This window comes from Neomonachus schauinslandi, chromosome 12 (genome assembly GCF_002201575.2).
Source record: "Neomonachus schauinslandi chromosome 12, ASM220157v2, whole genome shotgun sequence".
NCBI classification, from domain to species: Eukaryota; Metazoa; Chordata; class Mammalia; order Carnivora; family Phocidae; genus Neomonachus; species Neomonachus schauinslandi.
Genome location: NC_058414.1, coordinates 65897827 through 65918563, shown reverse-complemented (window position 1 = coordinate 65918563; position 20737 = coordinate 65897827). Strand labels below are relative to the sequence as shown.

Sequence of the window (20737 nt, the reverse complement as noted above, 5' to 3'; positions counted from 1 at the left end):
AACAAAGGATGAGAATTGTCTCTTGCTTGGGGGTGTTTCAACATTTTCCTTGAGATTGTCTTTGTGTAATAAAATACAGGTCTCTTCACCTCACAAGGCAAGGGAAGATGGGGACAAGAATGAGTAAGCCCTGGGATTGTCAGAAGGCCACTTGGAGTTCATTGAGAACATTAGAGACCAGGAAAGAAAGGGGTATGAAGAGAGCCATGAGCTGAGAGAGTGATGGATTTTATCCAGAGTGGCTTCTTTTTTTAAAATCCCTAATTTCTCTAGTCTGGCTTTTTTACTCACATCTTCTAAGACACACCACTGTCCCAAGCAGCCCTTCCTTTTGGCCCCACCAAGGACCAACAGGGAATCCTTTCCTAGGCAAAACCTTTTGAAGAGGTGGTAGGGTCTGCCCTTGGGTTCACAGAATGCCCAGGGATCCAGTTAATTCTGAGGTCCAAGCTCAAATTCCCAGTCCCTGGCCTTCATGGTTTCCAGGCTCTGTGTTCATTTTCCTGGTCAGGCCATGTTATGGACTGAATTTTGTTCCCCCACTCCCCCAAATTCATATGTTGAAGCCCTAGTCCCCACTGTGACTGCATTTGGAGATAGGGCCTTTATGAAGGTCATTAAGGTTAAATGAAGTCATAAGGGCAGGGCCTTAATCCAATAGGACAGATGTTCTTCTAAAAAGAGGAAGAGACAGGGCACCTGGGTGCCACAGTCGGTTGGGTATCTGACTCATTTTTGGCTCAGGTTGTGATCTCAGGGTTGTGAGATGCAACCCCATGTTGGGCTCCACGCTGGGCATGGAGTCTGCTTAAGACACTCTCTCCCTCCCCCCCAACTCTCTCTCTCTAATAAATAAATCTTACAAAAAAAAAAAAAAGGAGGAAGAGACAGATACCAGAGAGCTCCCTCTCTCTTTGTTATGTGCACAGAGGAAAGGCCATGTGAGGACACAGCAACAAGGTGCCATCTGCAAGCTGGAAAGAGAGCCTTTACCACAAATCAACCCCAACAGTACCTTGAGCTTGGACATCCAACCTCCATAACTGCAAGAAAATAGATTTTTGTTGTTTAAGCCACCCAGTCTGTGGCATTTTGTTACGGCAGCTCTAGCAGACTAGTACAGGTCATAAAGATCCAAACAGATCTCTTCAACAATTAGGAGAAATATCAGCACTGTGTAATTCCCCATAGCCTTCTTCAAAGAAATACATTCCTGGGACTCCTTTTGCCCCATTGATTATTCTTTACTCACTGGCTTCTATAATTCAGAGAAATATTCTGATGCCTTTGAGCATCCCGTAGAATAAGGATCCTCAACAGGAGAGGCACCATGTAATCTCCACCATAGAAGGACTCCCGCAAGGACCAAGGAACACAGGCAGAGAATTTCATTCTCTTGGCATCTCTGCTCCTATGCAAACAGGGGTTGCTGGAGAAAAGATTTACCCCACCTCAGAAAATTGCCGTAAAGTAATTGCTAATGACTCTCCAAAGACTATTGTTCCATGCAGAGAACCTGCAGCTACCTGACACAGCACAACTCCTGATATTTTGGCAGCATTTCTTTGTCTTACATAAATCATCTCATTTTCACAAGCAACTGGAGCTGCCAAAAGCCCCAGTGAACAAACACAGCCTGGCAGATGTCTTGATGGGACCAAGAATACAAGGTCCTGGAAAGGGGACTGGCAGGCTTACACACCTCTTTAGGTCCCAGGAGACGTAGAGAAGGCAACGGACACAAACTGACCTGCATATTAATGTCTCCAAAGTCCAGAGAATAGAACATGGGAGACACAGGAGGAGAAATTGGTTTGGAAGTGTTTTAAAGGGAAACAACACACTTCTGAGGAGATTTTCAGATTATTCAAAGGCAAAGGCAGCCTATAAACAAGGTACAAGCACATAAAACATGTTTTTAACTGGAAAGAGCAATCCACGGCTATTTTAAATGCTTCATATAATAGAAATATTTATATTTAAATAGAAGGAAGAAAAATGGTTAATGAGATTATTTTGAAAGAACGACCATTAAAACGTATTTTCACAATAATTGGTAGCCTCTTGGCCAGGGACACTTGTGTCTCCAGGAGTCCCTCAGGGAGTATGGGAAATCGCCCCATCTGCAGTGGCAGCCTCTTGGATACATCCTTTATACTGCCACCATGCTGCCATGCACTTTTCAAACACACAACTCTTTACATCATCCCCTTACTTAAAACCCAACAGTTGGTCCTTTTTTAAACTCCAAGTGCAATCTAAAATCATCAGCATGGGCCACGAGTTTCTTCATAATGGCCTTCTGCCTATCCCTCTGCAGTCATCTGCTGGCCCTGGACATCACCCTATACTATCACTATCCCAAATTACTTGCTCTCTTCATCTCCACAACTTTGCATGTACTGTTTCCTCCTGTACTCTGCTGGGTGAATTATGACTCATTCTTCAAGATATGGTTCAAATTTACCCTTCTTTTCAAAGCTTCTCTGATGTCTCTAGGCAGTGTTACTTGCTCCCCCTTCTACACCCCCAGAATGCTCCATTCTTCCCTCTGATGTAAGGTTAGTATTCGGTACCGTGACTGTTAGTTAGGATGTATTGATAAATGTTGGGATGGTAGGCCCAGGAGGCAGGTACCTTTCTTATTCCTCTTTGAACCTCTTTGATACCCTCTAGGCTGAGCATCTCATCTATTGGCCTAGAAAGATATTTTCCTATTAAAATATGTGGAAACAAACAAACAAATGAAAAACACAAGGTGATGCATAAAATATCCTAAGCATATGGAAAAGGGAATGTTTCCTGAAAACTTAGAATAGCATATATATATAAATGTGTTTCAGGGGCACCTGGGTGGCTCAATCGGTTAAGCGTCTGACTTCGGCTCAGGTCATGATCCCAGGGTCCTGGGATCGAGCCCCACATCAGATTCCTTCCTCGGCGGGAAGCCTGCGTCTCCCTCTCCTTCCCGCTCATGCTCTTTCATGCTATCTCTGTCGCCATCTCTGTCTCTCTCAAATAAATAAATAAAATCTTTAAAAAAAAATGTGTTTCAAAAACCAAGGAGAAAAGAAAGAAGGAAGGAAGGAGGAGAAAGGAAAATTTTAGAAGGCATTGGCTTGGTGTCTTCAAAAAGACATGGAGGACATGACCTCCAGAAAATAGAATCAGGGAACTCCAAGGACAGAAGAGTTGAGAAGAAAGAATAGATGTGATAGGAATTTGTAGACTGAAAGAAAAAAATACAAAAAAGCAAGGAATTACAAAATGCAAAAGCAAAACCAAGACTGAATTAGAGCCATAAACAGCTATTTCTCATAGTTCATCTATGCCCACTTGGCACATCAGATCCTGGCTTCTTCCTCCTGCCTGGTCTATGCTGAAGTCCCAACAGATCTTCTGACTTAGCCCTCTCCTGTTATGAATCTCTACTATCTGGGGAATCTCAATTGAGGTAGGAGGTGACAAGAGGGGCATGTAACTAGCTTTCTTGAGTAGATAATCAACTGCATCTTTGTCACTGGATGCCAAAAGTTTAAAGAAAATAAGTCATCAAAGTGAGAGAAAAGAAAAACAAAAATAAAAGTAGTGGTAAAAATAAGAATAGAGATAAGGATTCATTATCTTCTCAAAATTAGTATTTTGCTTTTTTAAAGATAAGTTGTGGATCTGACTCCAAAAGCAAAGTCAACAAAAGCAAAAAGAAACAAGTAGGACTACATCAAACTAAAAAGCTTCTTTCTGCACAACAAATGAAATCATAAAGAAGAGAAATCTGCCTACCAAAAAATATTTGCAAATCATATATCTGATATTGGGTTAATATCCAAAATATATAAAACTCCCATAACTCAATAGCAAAAGCCCTAATCTGATTAAAAAATGGGCAGAGGCAGGCGCCTGGGTAGCTCAGTTGGTTAGGCGACTGCCTTCGGCTCAGGTCATGATCCTGGAGTCCCGGGATCGAGTCCCGCATCCGGCTCCCTGATCAGCGGGGATTCTGCTTCTCCCTCTGGCCCTCCCCCTTTCGTGCTCTCTATCTCATTCTCTCTCTCAAATAAATAAATAAAATCTTTAAAAAAAAATGGGCAGAGGATCTGAATAGGCATTTTTCCAAAGAAGACCTACAGATGGCCAACAGATACATGAAAAGATGGTCAATATCACTAGTTGTCAGGGAATTGCAAATCAAAACCACAGTTAGGTATCCCCTCATACCTGTTAGAATGACTATTATCAAAAAGACAAGAAGAAGCAAGTGTTGGCGAGGATATGGAGAAAAGGGAACTCTTGTGCATTGTTAGTGGGAATCCAAATTGGTACAGCCACTACAGAAAACAGTATGGAAGCTCCTCAAAAAATTAAAAATAGAACTACCATATGATCAAGCAATTCCACTTCTGGGTATTTATCTGAAGAAAACAAAAACACTAATTCAAAAAGATATTTTTACTCCCACGTTTATTGTAGCACTATTTACAATAGCCAAGGTAGGGAAACAACGTAAGTGTCCATTGATGGATGCATGGGTAAAGAATATGTGGTATGTATGTATGTATGTATGTATGTATGTCTATATACATATACAACAGAATGCTACTCAGCCATAAAAAATAATTAAATTTTGCCATTTGCAATAACCTGGATGGAACTTGAGGGCATTATGCTAAGTGAAATAAGTCAGGCAAAAAAGACAAATATCATATGATCTCATACATATGTGAAATCTAAAAACAGACAAACAAATGAACGAAAAAATAAGCTCCTAGATACAGAAACAGATTGGTGGTTACTGGAGGCAGAGGGTGGGAATGGATGAAATGGGTGAAGGGGGTCAAAAGTACAAACTTCCAGTTATAAAATAATTTATGGGGATGTAATGTACAGCATGGTGATTATAGTTAATAATACTGTATGGCATATTTGAAAGTAGCTAAGAGAGTAGACCTTAAAAGTCCCCATCAGAAGAGAAAAAAATTGTAACTATGAATGAAGATGGATATTAACTAGACTTATTACTGTAATCATTTTGTAATATATACAAATATTGAATCATTATGTTGTACACCCAAAACTAATATAATGTTATATGTCAATTATACTTGAATAAAAATTTTTAATAAAGATAATAAGTTATATTTTTATATATATATTATATATATAGTATATATAATATACTTATATATTAATTTAAATATATAAGATATATTTTATAATATAACTTTATATTATAAAATATATTTTAATTTATTAATTAAATTAATTTATTAATTTAATAAATTTTAATAAAGATAATAAGTTATATATTTTATAATATAACTTTATATTAAGTTTATATATATTTATATATAAAATATAAATATTTTATATTTAAAAAATATTTATATTTATTTTTATATTTTATGACAAACACCAGAAAATTTGGAAAATACCCCAAAAGCAAGTATTAAAGAAGTAAAAACTATCCCCAAATTACCACTAGCATTGTATTTTACATTTTCCCAAAATTTTTCCATGATAACATGTGAAAAATTACATAGTTATCCTACACTCATATTCATATCTTACATCATTTCCTTAAGTCCCTCTTTTTTTTTTTTTTTTATTAAAATTTTTTTTTTTTTTTAAAGATTTTATTTATTTGCAAGAGAGAGAATGAGAGACAGAGAGCATGAGATGGGGGAGGGTCAGAGGGAGAAGCAGACTCCCTGCTGAGCAGGGAGCCCGATGCGGGACTCGATCCCGGGACTCCAGGATCATGACCTGAGCCGAAGGCAGTCGCTTAACCGACTGAGCCACCCAGGCGCCCCCTCCTTAAGTCCCTCTTGAAGATATCCTATTAGAGTAAATAAATCTAGGTGCTATAAGAGATAAACCCAGAAATCTGCATCTAAAATGATTAAAGTGTTTTACTTCCTCAGATCACAGACCACTGGAGACAACAGAGCCATTCTATTTGTCACACCATGGCTCCTTTCAGCTTGTGATGCTAGGAGCTCAGAGGCAACATCTTCAACATGCCTCCAAGGCCACTGAGGATGGGCTTCTAAGAGGCCAGGCCTGGAAGAAATGAGCATCACTTCTCCTGACATGCATGGACTCAATTTCAGTCACAGAGGTAAGAGTCTGATTCCAAAAACAAAGGTGACAAAAAGGAGTAAGGATATAAAATTCAGATGTGTGCCCAGCACAAAAGGAGACACACAGAGATTGGTGAGCAGTAGCAGTCTTTGGATTGTGTGGTAGTTTCAAAATATGTCCACCAATTATCTGGTACTCCTCCCTTCAGAAGATAGAGCCTAATTCCCCTACCCTTGAGTGTGGGCTTAAGTTCTAACAAAGAGATGCAATGGTGTGTGACTTCTGAGACTAGGTCCTAAGAGGCATTGCAGTTTTCTCCTTGCCCATTCTATCTTCTCTCTTGAATCACTTACTCTGAAGGAATGCTAGCTGCCATGTCAGGAAGGCATTCAATTAAATAGCCCTGTAGAGATGTTGAAGTGATATGGATTTAGGACTCCTGCCAACACCTAGCAACAACTGAGACAGACTTCTTCACAGCCATGTGAGAGGGCCATCTTGGAATTCATCTTCTAGCCCCAGTCCAACCTTCAGATGGTTGCAGCCCTAGCCAACATTATGACTGCAACCTCATGAGAGATCCAAACTAGAAACACCCAGCTAAGCTGCTTAGATTCTAACACACAAAACCCATGCAACAATAAAAGTTTAATATTTTAAGCCACTAAATTTTAGAATAATTTGTTATGTAGCAATGGATAATTAATGCAGCATAGATCAACACACACAGCAAAGCCTAGGCAAAGTTTCACTTTATTGCTAAGTGGGACTTTGGGCTCAGACCCAATATCAAACCCTTAATGGAAGCTCAGTGACTCACTTCTTAAATGGGACAGCTATGAGAGTAAGGGGCAAAACTGACAAAGATACTTCCTACATGCATTTCCCTTAGGCCCAGACTCATATTCTGACCCTTGAATTATTGCCATGCAAAAGGCCAGGTAAAGCCATTCCAAGGGAAATCATGCAAAAGAAAAGCAAGGAAGAGGGAGGTGGAATCTGATTCTGGTCAATAGGTTCCTGGAGGTAGAAGGAGGAGGCAGCCCCTCACCCCTTTTTCAGAAGTAGTGCCAGGAGAAAGGAGAGCACATCTGCAGAGAGGGAAAAGAAAAACAGAAAACTTTCCATTCTGACCTGGAATCAAAACCTCTTTCCTTGTTTCTCAAAATTCTCTACATCTAAGTGCTGGGAGTCATTGAATACCCTTCTACTCAGATCCATTCTCTTTAGAATTCCTCTGACATGGAATGGGATGGGTTAATGCAGAAGAGCTTTATGCCTTCCCCGGAGGCCAAGTGGTGTTATTTCCTGGCCTCCTTTTCTGCTCTCTGATAATAAAGGCTGGAGTCTTGTTCAATTCCATGATAGAATAACAATTTCTAACAATAGCTTGTCTTCTCAAGTTCATTTTCACTTAATAACATCATACTCTAGTACATAGAGTTACTCAAACGAATAATCTACAAAGTGTTTCCAAATGGAGACCCTGCTAAACTGCCCCTAATGGACAGAGTACTTAGTACATTAATTGTTTATATACAGCAAAAAACATTAACTACATGAATTTGTTAATGTCTAAAGTTCTTAAATGACTTTTTTAATAAATTAAAACTGTCCCCTTTCATTGAATTATCACTAATTACTTCTGTCTTGACAGATAGCTCAGATTATGCTTTGAGTGAATTATCAACAAATTCTGAATTTAGCTCAAATTAAAGAAATGTTTTACCAGCAATAGCAATTTGGCTATTGTCCCGCAGTCAATTTTATCCCTTCTTTTAAAGACTAACTTACATGCGGCACCTGGGTGGCTCAGTCGGTTAAACGTCTGACTCTTGATTTTGGCTCAGGTCATGATCTCAGGGTCATGGGATCTAGCCCCATGTCGGGCTCTGTGCTCAGTGTAGAGTTGGCTTGGGACACTCTCTCTCCCTCTGCCCCCCATCCCTGCCGCCACCTGCACTTGCTCTCTCTCTCAAAAAAAAAAAAAAAAAAAACTAAGCATTAAAAAAAAAAAAAGGCTAACTTGCATGGTAGGCCATTTACTACATGAATAGAAATAGGTAGGTAGGTAGGTAGGTAAGTAGGTACGTAGGTAGGTAGATAGGGAAAAAAAAGAAAGAAAGGAGATGGGTGTACAGAAATAGAAGGCGCAGCTGAAACACATGGGAGACAGAAAGTCATGATTGCTGGGCAGAAAGCACAACACCCTGGGGTCTGAGACCTGGTTCTATGTCCTGCTCCGGCACTTACAACTTTTTCACCCAAAGCAAGTAACTGAAACCACTCTCAAGTCCGAGTCCTTGTCTCTGATCGGAAACACCACTACCCTGTCCTGCCTATGGTGTTGCAATACTTAATATCGGTGCTGGCACTCTGAAAGAACAGAGCGTAAGGGATCATGGGGATGAAGACAAAAATGCCTCATGTGGCTCATGTGGGCATCACCTCCAATTCCTAACCATCCACTTCCATATTGCTTTTGCTGCTCTAATGGGAATAGAGCAGCTTCTCATCAGGATTCCAGGGGGTTTAGTTCCTTTGAAGCCCCACTCTGAGGGACTGTAGGCCCAGTCCCTAGAGGATGAGCCAGAGAATATTTGCATCAACATTCACGTATATCATGCTTCAACACTTGGTTCTTGGCTACCCTAAACCTTCATTCCAGAATGGACCCAAGCTCCTGTTAAAATAAAAATTAACTATAAAGGACTTTAGTATCTCTGAGCACACAACAGCCAAGACCCAAACTATGAATAGATTCCCTAAACTCAAACCACCAAGAGAACAAATTTATTCACGTTCTCTCTTCCCTCCTCACGTCTAGGGTATTGGAATGACCTTTGATGACCTTTCTCTCTCTCAAGGACTAATTTTCATCATGGTATCCCAGGCCCTTACCCAAAGCCACCAGATTCTCAGCATTTTACAAACCCTCCCCCTGAGCTGCCAAGACGAACACACAGTTAATGTCCCCTGAGTACATCCCCACTCCCGCGTCCCCAAACACAGGACGGTGCACAAAGGGCAAGTTCCCTGCCCATCTTTTCCCATCAGATCCTCCACTAACCTGTGACATGTCATTTCCGTCAAAGCATTGTTGAATGAATCATAAATGGTGAAAGGGGATCCCCACCTTACAAGTAGTTTTCAGCATGGGTAGCACCTTACCTTAGTGGATTTGTCAACTGCTTTTTCAGGTTCAGGAATCATGGCAACCTTAGCAGCATAGCACAGAGCTCAAGAAAAATTAGCCAAAAAACCATTCATGAGATATAAAATGGTAAATATACCCAAGGCTGATGGAGGAGAACGCATATGTGTCATCTTAATCAAATGATTCACAGGCACTTCTAGGTCCTCTCAGGGTGCTCAGGACCCAGAAACACTTGCATCATCATTACAACTGTTTGTATCGACAAAATAAGTTTTTCATTGGCCAAAAAAAAAAAAATACTCAGGGATGATTGACTTCTGTTAATCCAGTCTGACTTCTTTTTTTAAAGATTTTTGTTTATTTATTTGACAGAGAGAGATACAATGAGAGAGAGAACATAGGCAGGGGGAGTGGGAGAGGGAGAAGCAGGCTTCCCGCTGAGCAGGGAGCCCGATGTGGGGCTCAATCCCAGGACCCTGGGATCACGACCTGAGCTGAAGGCAGATGCTTAATGACTGAGCCACCCAGGCACCCCAATCCAGTCTGAATTTTAGGGGATCAAGGGAATTCCAGGGCACTGTGGGTTTTCATCACCTCTAAGCAACTGAATGAACCTACTAGTCACTTTAAGATCTTTTTCCACAAGCCAACAAAGTGCCATCCTCTTTGGCTTGGTGTCTTCAGTCCCACCAGTAAAACCTCCTAAGAATCCATGCCCACTTATTTACTCTAGATCTTCATACCTGTGCCTCCCTCTGTGGCCATCAGAAAATATATTTATTGGAAGCCACCTCAAAATTAGGCAGCTTGTCATGTTTTTGGGGTGCCTGGCTTCAGCCCAGTGTTGCCATGACTTTTGTGACTTTTTAAAAAAGGTTTATTTATTTGGGGGGGAGGGGCAGAGGGAGAGGGAGAGAGAAAAACTCCAAGCAGACTCCCTGCTGTGTACAGAGCCCGATGCAGGGCTCAATCTCACAACCCTGAGACCGTGACCTGAGCCAAAACCAAGTATCAGATGTTTAACTGACTGAGCCACCCAGGTGCCCCTTGTGACTTTTTATTTCCATTACCACTACTGCTCCCACAGACAAAGGATTCCAAGAAACCAGATCTATTACTGTCACCAAACAGTGGGATCAAATAATTTTGAAGGTCCTAGAGGAGTGAGTGTGTCACATTTTAAAATCTCCTAAGTAAGAGTAAGCTCCCAGCTCCTGGACTCTGGCTCAGATTCATGGTAAAAGACCTAGGCTTTGTGGCCTTGAGCTTTCTCCACCTTCACTCCTTTCTTCCGAACAGTGTGACACTCTGCCTGGGGCCTTCTCAACAATACAGGTTGCACACGGGTACATCCAGGGAGTGGGAGAGTAGAACCCTGGGAAGAACTTGGGTAAGTGCCCAGCCCGGCCATGCTTAGGTCCTGAGGCATGTTCCACAGTTTCTCAGAAAGTTCCTAGAAGGACTGAATCCCCATTGTGTCCTGCAGCCCCCTCATCCATGTCCCCTTTGTTGGCTTTCTTCTTCTGTCTCATTGCACTCCCTGCTTCTGCTCCCTGGGATCACCTCCGAGGAAGCCCCTGCACCTAAATTCTTGCCTGAGAGTCGGCTTCAGGATGATCTGAAGAAAATGAAGACATTCTTATTTCTCTTTATTTTTCTAAACTGTGCTGGAAACTCACCTTCTGGGGGCAAAGCTGAGAGTGCTGGATGGGTGCCTGAGTTATGGAGAGTGTGAGTGTCAGCAGGACATCAAAGAATGCCGAGGACATCAGCTGGATCAGCCAGTGCGATGCCTAGCTAATGTCAACAGATTCCGTGATGACATTTAATAAGAGAAGAGAGGCATAAATGTTGCCCTTGCTCCATTTTCCTGCATGGGATCTCCCCAGGGTGCTGAATGCCAACCATGGCTGTTGTTTACTGGGCCCTTACCCTGGGCCTGTACAGGCAGGAGCACTGGGCAGGATCTCCCTCAGTCTGGCAGAACTAGAACATTCCCCCCCAACACTGCCAGCACCAGCAATGAGAAGGATAGTCTATCTGCTTGTTGTTTTTAAACAGATTTAACAAGATGAGAACATTGCTTCTCCAGCAAATGCACAGACTTGTCAAGCAAACAAGAACAGCAACAGCTAGAGCATTAGAAATGCAGAAGATAATAAAGACTCTGACTTTCAGTGGGACTTGAAGCCCTTGCAAGGAGAGAACCCAACACACAGAATCTAGATGCCAGGAATCCCATGTTGAGGACATCAAAGCTGAGTGAGGGGCACCAGCAGAATCCACGAGCCATGCCCACTGTTCCAACATGCTACTGACCAGGTGCTAACCCTGGAAAGCACACCACAATTCAATTTTCTTTTTGTTGCTTGGTTGTTGGCTACACCTGTGCTTATTAAAAAACAAATAAAACAGTGTAGTTTGTTTGTCCCAATTAATCCTTTTGCTGATTCTACAGATATGCAGTTTAGAAGCTTCTCCTCACTCCTCACTTCTAGTGTGGGAATGACTTTGATGAACTTTGCCTCCTTTCTGGTCCCTCTAAAAAATCCTACTGAACCAGGGTAAACCCAAGTGACAATGACTGTTGAGATCCTAGGACCTCAAGGGGTCCAAGCTCTAGGTAATAAACAGCCACTCTTAAGTTATAGTGTTTCAGACCAAGGGTAAGATAATAGAGGATACTTGGGGTTCAAGGTCTCAGAAGTCAAACATATTAAAATTAATTGATAGGTGACCAACGTATGTGTGAGAAAGAGACCTGTTCTTTATCCGTGGGGAATTTCCTAATGTTGTAAAAGATGAGTAACTGCACTAGAGGAAATTGGTTAATAAAATAAAAATATCAATGCGGTGAAACTTTAGAGTCACAAAAACCTAGACTCAAACGAAGCTCTGCCACATAGTAGCTGTGTACCTTGTGCAATTTACTTACGTGCGGCTTCTTCTGAGCTAAGGAGTTGGAACCGGGAGACATTTGCCAGGCTTTGCTACACTGTTCCGTTTATCCACTTGTCACTTTATGTTAACTCCCTGCCTCCTTCGTAAGCTTGCCAATACTATGCTATACTCTTTTACTTTCCTCTCTCCTCATTATTACCTAGATGTGCTTTTCCTATTTCATTATGAGCTTTAAAAATAAACACCAGATCACTAAAGGACGAATACTATACGAGGTACCTAGAGTAGTCAAATTCATAGAGACAGAAAGTCAAGTGGCGGTTGCCAGGGCCTGGGAGAAGGGGGAATGGGGGAGTTCGTGTTTAATGGGTATAAGATTTCAGTTTTGCAAAGTGAAAAATGTTCTGGTGATGGATGGTGGTTGCAAAGCAATATGAATGTACTTAATGCCACTGAACTGTACACTTAAATAGGGTTAAAAGGGTAAATTTTATGTGATGTATGTTTTATCATAATTTTATAACAAGTAAAAGAAAAGAAAAAACACCTGACTCACTCCCATGATATTTACCTATAAGATTTAGCAGAATGGAGATATTTGTCACATCCAGACCCACCTTAACATTGTTTTCTAGGAGGAATTGAGTTGGAGAAATCCACACCTGCCGCACACCCTGCTCCCCACCCCAGCCCCCAACAAGGAGAATATATGCAATACCCAGCAGAGGGCAGAAGAGATTCAAGGTGGCATTTCCCCCAAATTTTGGTTTTATGATCGTTCTTGCATTTTCTCTAATTTGCTCTCGTAATTAAATGCCTTCTTTAAAAGTGGATGCCTTCCTAAGAAGGCCACATTAGAGGCAGAGGATAAACAAGTCTTCCACTGTGTATCTTGGTCAAATTATCACATCATTTAAATTATCACATGAAAATATTTGCTTCGTGCTGGGTTTTCTGGTGGTAACAGGGTTTCAACTTGACTGGTCTTTTTTGTTTTATTTTGGTTGTATATCATTTGCCCACATCGTTTTGCAAAGTACTCTATGAATACTTGTATTGATGTTCCCACAAAAGGACACTTAGGACTGCACTAAATCTCAGCAGAAACCCTATTGAAACACTATTGTAAAACTGATGGGCTTTGGGTTTTTAGGTGTTTTCCTTCCACCCAGCTGAGCTACACTGCCATAACCAAATATCATAAAAGTGCTATATTGCCAAATATCAAAAAGGAAAATAGGGGCGCCTGGGTGGCTCAGTCGTTATGCGTCTGCCTTCAGCTCAGGTCATGGTCCCAGGGTCCTGGGTTCGAGCCCGGCATCGGGCTCCCTGCTCCGCGGGAAGCCTGCTTCTCCCTCTCCCGCTCCCCCTGCTTGTGTTCCCTCTCTCGCTGTGTCTCTCTGTCATATAAATAAATAAAGCCTTTAAAAAAAAAAAAAAAAGGAAAATAGCTTTCCTTCCCTTGATTTCCCACAACATATTTTCCAGTTATCCTTTATGCACTATAATTACTTGGAGGAGTTTGCTTTTTGGCTTAAAAGGCTGTTGCCATTTTAATATTTGGGAACAAACACCAAGGGAATCATTTTTGAGCAAGAGAGCAGCATTTTCATCACAAGGGTTTTCTCTTCTCTCTTGAAGGAAGCCAAACCCTTCGCTGTCACATTTAAGGCTGAGGATTGTTTTCTGACTTCTGGTTGCAAACAGCCTGAGAGCAGCACGGATGACATATGGATTCACGAGGAATATTTTGTTTAATGGCAATGAGCATCAGCTCTCTTCGTCTTTTCCCTTGGCTGCTGCTAAGCATCATGTTAAAACAGTGGCGGTGGGGCGCCTGCGTGGCTCAGTCGTTGAGCGTCTGCCTTCAGCTCAGGTCATGATTCCAGGGTCCTGGGATAGAGCCCCACATCGGACTCCCTGCTCTGCGGGAGGCCTGCTTCTCCCTCTCCCACTCCCCCTGCTTGTGTTCCCTCTCTCGCTGTGCCTCTCTGTCAAATAAAATCTTGAAGAAAAAGCAAAAAACAAAAAACCAGTGGTGGCAGCAAGATCTGCCCAGGCAGTCCTGGCTCTTCCATTTATTCAAAGAATTTGGGTGCAGATAGTCTTTCTCTTGCAAGCATTGAATAGGATTCAAGTTCCAAATATCCATTATTATTTCACCTGCCTTGAAATGGGAATTGTAAGCACTCTGATAAATGATTTGAAAGACTAATTTCCGTAACTACCTCTGTCAGCTGTTAACTTGCAATTTTGTAACATCTAAAATATTCTGAAATTCCTCTATGCATACCCCTGAGTGAACTGACAGCCACGTGTCCCCTGCATCAATTCTGCCAATAAAAGAACGGAAGGAAGGAAGGAGGGAAGGAAGGAAGGAAGGAAGGAAGGAAGGAAGGAAGGAAGGAAGGAAGGAAAGAAAGGGAAGGGGAAGGAAGGGGAAGGGAAGGGACTATTTTTCTCTTTTCCTGGCAGTGGAAGAATACTGCTCTCAGTGAGCCCAGCTTGTGTGAACAATGAGTCTTTTTCCATAGAATAGAAATAATGGGGGAGTCCATCACAATGCACACTTGGTTGGGCTTAATTAATTTAATTTCTATTTCCAGAACGCTCCCTTTTCCTTTCTCAGAATCAAGGTGAGGGAAGAATGGGAAGGAACAAAGATGGGAAGCTGGGAGATTGAAAAAGAACAACAAAACGACTCAGGAGCCCAGTGTTGTTTGAGAGGCTGAAAACCCTCTGAGTTGATGAACAATGTGTTGTGTGTTATATGAATATTTGTTGCAACGTAAGGGTAGCTTGAGGTCATCTCTAAGCTCACCCTGCTGTACATGGTCATCAGCTGGTTTATTATAAGCTTCAGGAAAGCCTCCTTTCAAAGCAGTCCACCACATTCAGGAGCTCTGTAAGAGTTACTTTCATAAGCCTAAATTCAGAATTTCCATAAGGACACTATAAACAAAGTGTATAGACTACATAAACATCGTTGCGGGGAAGGGAGGGCTCCAGTGTGGATATCATGGTGACATATGCATTGGCAGGAGTCGCATGCTACAGTAAATTAAAATGTAAACTGCTTTCCTTGATAGAAAATCCCATATGGAAAATGGAAGCCAGCTGTAGACTATAGATCACATAAAACCACACGTCTCTGCACCGAGTAGTAATGCTAAAGAAGGCAGTACAGGGACGCTTGTATTTATCCAGTATGCACAGTGGAGGGTGAACTTGATGTGTTGAACTTCATTATAAAAGATGGGTGTGCAGTTCCCTAGAGGCACATTTCCACTTCGGCTCAGGTTTACAAGCCAGAATTTGTTTCCTTGTGTCCCAGAGTAGTGATGCCAGCTTCTGACAAGGGATGTGAGAAAACATCTGAATCCATAATGCGTGTTCCCTATATGCCAGACACTAGAAGAATTTTAATTAAAAACTTAAAGAGAAAAACAGAAAAAAATACAGAAAATAATTTAACAAGCGCTGTCTCCAGATTAACAAATGGTTTTTTTTTTCCTACTTGCTTCAGATTTTAGTGCATTTGTACAAAAGATGCAAAATATTCCAGTTAAAATGGAAGCTCCTTTGGCCGTCCTGACTTCCATTCTCCTCCCTCCCTCCCCGGGGCAGAGAGGCGGCACACTGTATTTAGTGAGTATCTTCCTCATGTGGATTATGTTACTGCATTACCTCATTCAGTCCTTCCAGCAACTCTTTGAAAAGGATATTATCCCCATGTTACAGATAAGGAAACTGAGACCCAAGGAGATCAGTATTTGCCCACAGTCACAAAGCAAGTAGGTAAAAGAGCTGACTCTCCAATCCAGGTTACCCTTATTCACAACTTGTGTCCTTTTTACCGCATCCCACATCGGGCAGGGTTGGTCTTCTTTCTCATGCCCCCGGAAGACTGCAGGGATTCTTCCCAGTTGAATCACTTCACCTCTGTGGATATTGATTCACAAGCTTTACTTTCTGATTCCTTAATGGAATCATTTTTAGATTTTTGCCGTTTTGGTTTGTAAAGCCTAAACATGGATCCAACCAGAGAGGGATAAAATGGGAGAATTACACTATCTTAACATATGCATTTGGGCATCCTATCTGTTTTTAAATATACCACTGGTTCATGATTACCTTCCTGAGGGCCAGCAGTGTATCCCATATTTCACTAGTCCCATGCCATTAGGGGAGCTATCTGTAAAGTGTTTTTAAAACCCCTCCATGGATACTTATCATTTGTTTTATAGCTATTACACTCAAAAAAGTCTTCCAGAGAAAGGTGGGACAAAAGCAAAGTACAGCTTAGATTCAACAATGGTTACTATACAAACTGAAAAAAATGCTTTTGCAAAGCAATTTGGTAATATATATCACGAACCACAAAATTATCCATAATGTTTGACTCTAAGAACTACATTCTGAGAATCTATCCTAAAGAAGTAACCCAAATAGTGGGAAAAGCAACATTCAAAACACTTCCTAGTTCTGTTATTTACTGAAGTCTGGAAGTGACCTAATGGTCCAAAAATGTTGTTAGATGTACTACAGGAGGACCCCTTGACTGAATCATGTATTGTCATTAAATTGATAATTTTAAAGAAAAGCAAGGCACCCATCCTCGCTTTGCTAATTAGTTGTGTTCAATTTGCCAAGCTGGTTAATCATTCTGATTTTCAAACTTTTCATTTGCAATATACAAAATATGATATCTACCTTAGAGATACAAGAAAATTGGATGGGCTAAAACATGAAATAACTTATCCTACTTACTGGCACCAGATAGTACTCATTAATTGTATCTAATAGAATGATTATCTATGAAAAAGGTATAGATTTATTGCAATTACTACAAAATAAGCCAGTAAAAGAGACTGGATTCAAATACGTAAGAAGATAATCTAATTTATGTTACATGTTTTTTATTACAGTTAAAAATTAGAAGTATCTGATTTGAGGTAATGGTGTAGGGAAGGAAACATTTTTATTCTACCCTCTTAAGTTCAAGTGCTGGAGGCCTGCAAATTAAATATAAACTTACAGGTTAACAGGGAAACAACCAAAACTTATTTATATGCATATGGGAATACACAAAAGAGTGGCTTTCTGAACAGTAAAGATGGGAGTTTATATATACCTAACAATGTGGGGGAGGAGGAGGAGAAGGAAAGGCTTCTATGGGAGGAACAAATGGATTTCTAGGAGAACAAATAAGAAAGTTTGTGATAATGTTTATGCAAGTCAGACTGGTCTTAGCTTTTTTCTTCACGGCCATAAAAATCCCCTGGAGAGGGGATTCTTGGCAGCCCCACTCCCAGAAATTTCTATAAAGGAAGGCTTTTTGCTGCATTTATCAAATCTCAAATGTCTTTGCTTTAAAATAATCTTTATATTAATTCTGGGGGGCCTAAGTGAGTCTCCACATTGACATTGAAACAGTTTTCCCCCTTATATATTAAACAAACTTGCTGTAATATTGTTAGGCAGATTTTATAAGGTTTTAAAATAAAACAATATTTTCTAGGCAGTTACTATGTAAACTGTGACAAAGGAACCTTTCCAATACAGGAGAAAAAAGCACAGTCTATATTCAGAGACCATTGCAATGGTAGAAAGAGCCCTAGAGTAGTAGCCCAAGGACCTCTGGTCACATCACAGGAACAGGGCTCACCTCCCATGTTCCACCATCCAATGGCATGGAATCTGCTGGTCCTCAGTTTCCTTACCTAGAGAGTAAGGATAATAATAATGTCTAAATTGCAGATTTCTTAAAAAGAACTGGATAAGATTGGGGAGGGTATGTGCTATGGTGAGTGCTGTGAATTGTGTAAGACTGATGAAGCACAGACCTGTACCCCTGAAACAAATAACACGTTATATGTTAATAAAAAAAAAAAAGAACTGGATAAGATCTGTGTAGTTTGAAAGGTCATTACATTAATAAAGGTTCATTTGTATTAGATTCTAATACTTTAATACATATGATCTTATAAATAAGGTGATGTTTTATTCATTTAATGAGTAAGAGAAGAGGGATGGTGATTAAACCTGAAACTTAAAGTATACATATGTATTCACCCCCAGGAAACGACAAGCTGGTGTTCACCCTTAGGCATTCTGTGGCTCTAGCTTATATCAGTGCTGTTGTTTTAAAGACAAACGTGTTTTTTGGTTTTTTTTTTAAAGCTGGAGTGAAGTAAGGGCTAGAGACCTTACTGAACTAAAACAGTAGCTACTTAAGGATGACCTTGAGCACCATGACCTTGCAAAATGAAACTGGTATTAGAGAACATTGCGCTGGATACTTGGGCCTTGTTATTTTCGCAGCTCAAACCAGAAATGCCAGCCTTCCAATCTGCTGGAGTCTCTGGCATATTTATGAACAGAAACTGGCTGACCGTGGGTTCATTTTCGCTTGGGCAATCATCAGTTAGACATGGAATTTATCTGCTAATTTAACCAATATTTTCTAACATAGCCCTACCCCCCAAACTATCTATTATAAAGAATTTTCCCCGAACCTTACAGACTTACCTGGAAAAAACAGTTGAGCCATCCATCAATGTAACTATTAATATTAACTTCAGAATTGTCCTAACAAGGCCCAAATGAATATAAACATTGGAATAAAGTACTCTATGCACAGTGATTCTTTTATAATATGCTTCCAAAATTAAGCTTTTCATGTGAAAAATTATCAAATAAATAGCTGTGCTCATTTCTACAGAGATTTGCTCCAAGATTTCATTATTTGTTACAAATTTTCAAAAGAATTGGTTAAAACTCATATCTGCCCAACAGCCTGACACAGCCTCTCCTACTTTCCACAAAAATACATACAAAGAGTTTTTTTTTTCTTTTAATGACAGTCATAATACAATTTTTTTTTAAAAGGACTATTGCCAGAATCTGGGAGAAATTTCTCTAACTCCAAAGTCAAATGATAGACAAAGGCAAGTGACTCGTTGATGCTTTACCTCTGAAAATAATGGACGCTTTCATTCTGAAATATGGACACATATCCCTCATCCTTCCCCAACTTCATCCTGATTCAGACTCTTTGCCATGCAACCACTGTTCTAATGCCTAGGTAGACATTTTTTTTTTTTTTTTTTTTCCAGTTTGTCTGTGTTTTATTGACGCCAGTGCTCAGGCTTTGACTGCATACTTCCGCAGCGGGTACAGCCACTCCTTCCGCGGCTGCGTCTTGGTTTTCAGGTTCTCCTCGTGCTTGTTCAGCCGGCGGCGCATGGCACGTGTCTTCTTGGGTCGCAGATCCAGGGGCTTGTACTTCTTACCCTTGTAGAATTTCCTGAGGTTCTCTTTCTGCGTCTGGTTGATGACTGTGAGAACACGGGCGATGGATTTGCGAACAACTCGGATCTTGGAGAGCTTGGAAGCCGCGCCGCCTGTCACTTTGGTGACGCGCAGCTGGGACAGCTCCACCTTCAGGTCTTCCAGCTGTTTAAGCAGCTCCTCTTTCTTCTTGCCGCGAAGGTCTCGAGCCTTAATCTTGGCCATGTCTGCACAATCCGCCGCTGCCGCCGCCGGAAAGAGGCCAAGGAAAGAGCCTAGGTAGACATTTTTAAGACAACCAGAAGACCGGTCAGCCATTCCCCAGACCACCTCTCCTTTCTCCACGTAGTCAGAAACTGCGCCCCCCAGAGCGACTGGAGTGCATTGCATTCTGGGCCTCTCCACTTATTGAAGTGCTGGACCCACACTGTTAACAGGACATGCTAGGGATTGTAGGTTTTTAACTTTCTTCATTTGCTCAGACTATCAGAGCATCTCAAGCCTGTAGAAGTGCGCTAAATGAAAGCTCACTAAAACCTAAGAAGTCTGTCTTAAAACTGCATGAAACGTGGTGAAGAACTATATAGATGCAGAACAGGACCATGGTCATCCACATCCACTGTGTTAAAAACCAGCAAGCCACTATTTGAGGGTGAATAAGTATAAATTGGGTGGAGGTAGCTTTTAAAAAAAATGCAAATGAGAGAAAGGAAATGCCTTGAATACGCAAAGAAATCACTAATTTCTGAAATGATTTTACTGCAGGAACCAATAAAAGGTCATTTTGAATTCTCTGTCATCTTCACCAACATGCTAGAATACTTGGGTTCAAATTTGGCTTCCTGTATCACCTTGGGCAAATTACTTAATCACTCTGATCTTCATTTATCTGTAAGTAAAATACAGAGGTAAAAAGATCTTCTCTTACAGATTTGTATTAAGAATTGCATGGCATCATGTAAATGAAGTGCTTAGAAGATGGAAGAGTATAGCAGTGGTTATAGCAGAGCGGAGGTGGTGGGGGTGACAATATTTTCAGCAAAACGGAGGGACCATCAAACACACAGCTTTATACAAAGCTACCTGTGCTAAAAATATAGGCTCCAGTAGATAGATAATGAGTTACTAAATTGCTCTCCAGAGATGAGTGAGTTGGCTTCCCAATAACACCATAAACTCATAAGTTATAGGGTAATGTTATTTTTAAAAATTTTATAAACAAAAAAGGAATCTCTTCGCTGTTTTAATCTATATCACCTCTTAACATTTTTTTTTAAGATTTTATTTATTTATTTGAGACACAGA

At 40.8% G+C, this 20737-nt stretch overlaps 1 protein-coding gene across 1 annotated transcript; it reads right to left on the bottom strand.

Annotated features, from left to right (window-relative positions):
* Nucleotides 1–19254: 19254 nt before the first annotated feature.
* On the bottom strand, nucleotides 19255–19701 carry LOC110589006 (60S ribosomal protein L35-like). Its single transcript, XM_044920141.1, has one exon. The coding sequence runs from the start codon at nucleotides 19655–19657 to the stop codon at nucleotides 19286–19288; it is 372 nt and encodes a 123-aa protein (XP_044776076.1). The 5' UTR covers nucleotides 19658–19701; the 3' UTR covers nucleotides 19255–19285.
* Between the last annotated feature and the right edge of the window lie 1036 nt (nucleotides 19702–20737).

Excerpts from the sequence above, each read along its gene's own strand:
- LOC110589006 (XM_044920141.1), bottom strand. The coding sequence starts at position 19,657 with ATGGCCAAGATTAAGGCTCGAGACCTTCGCGGCAAGAAGAAAGAGGAG.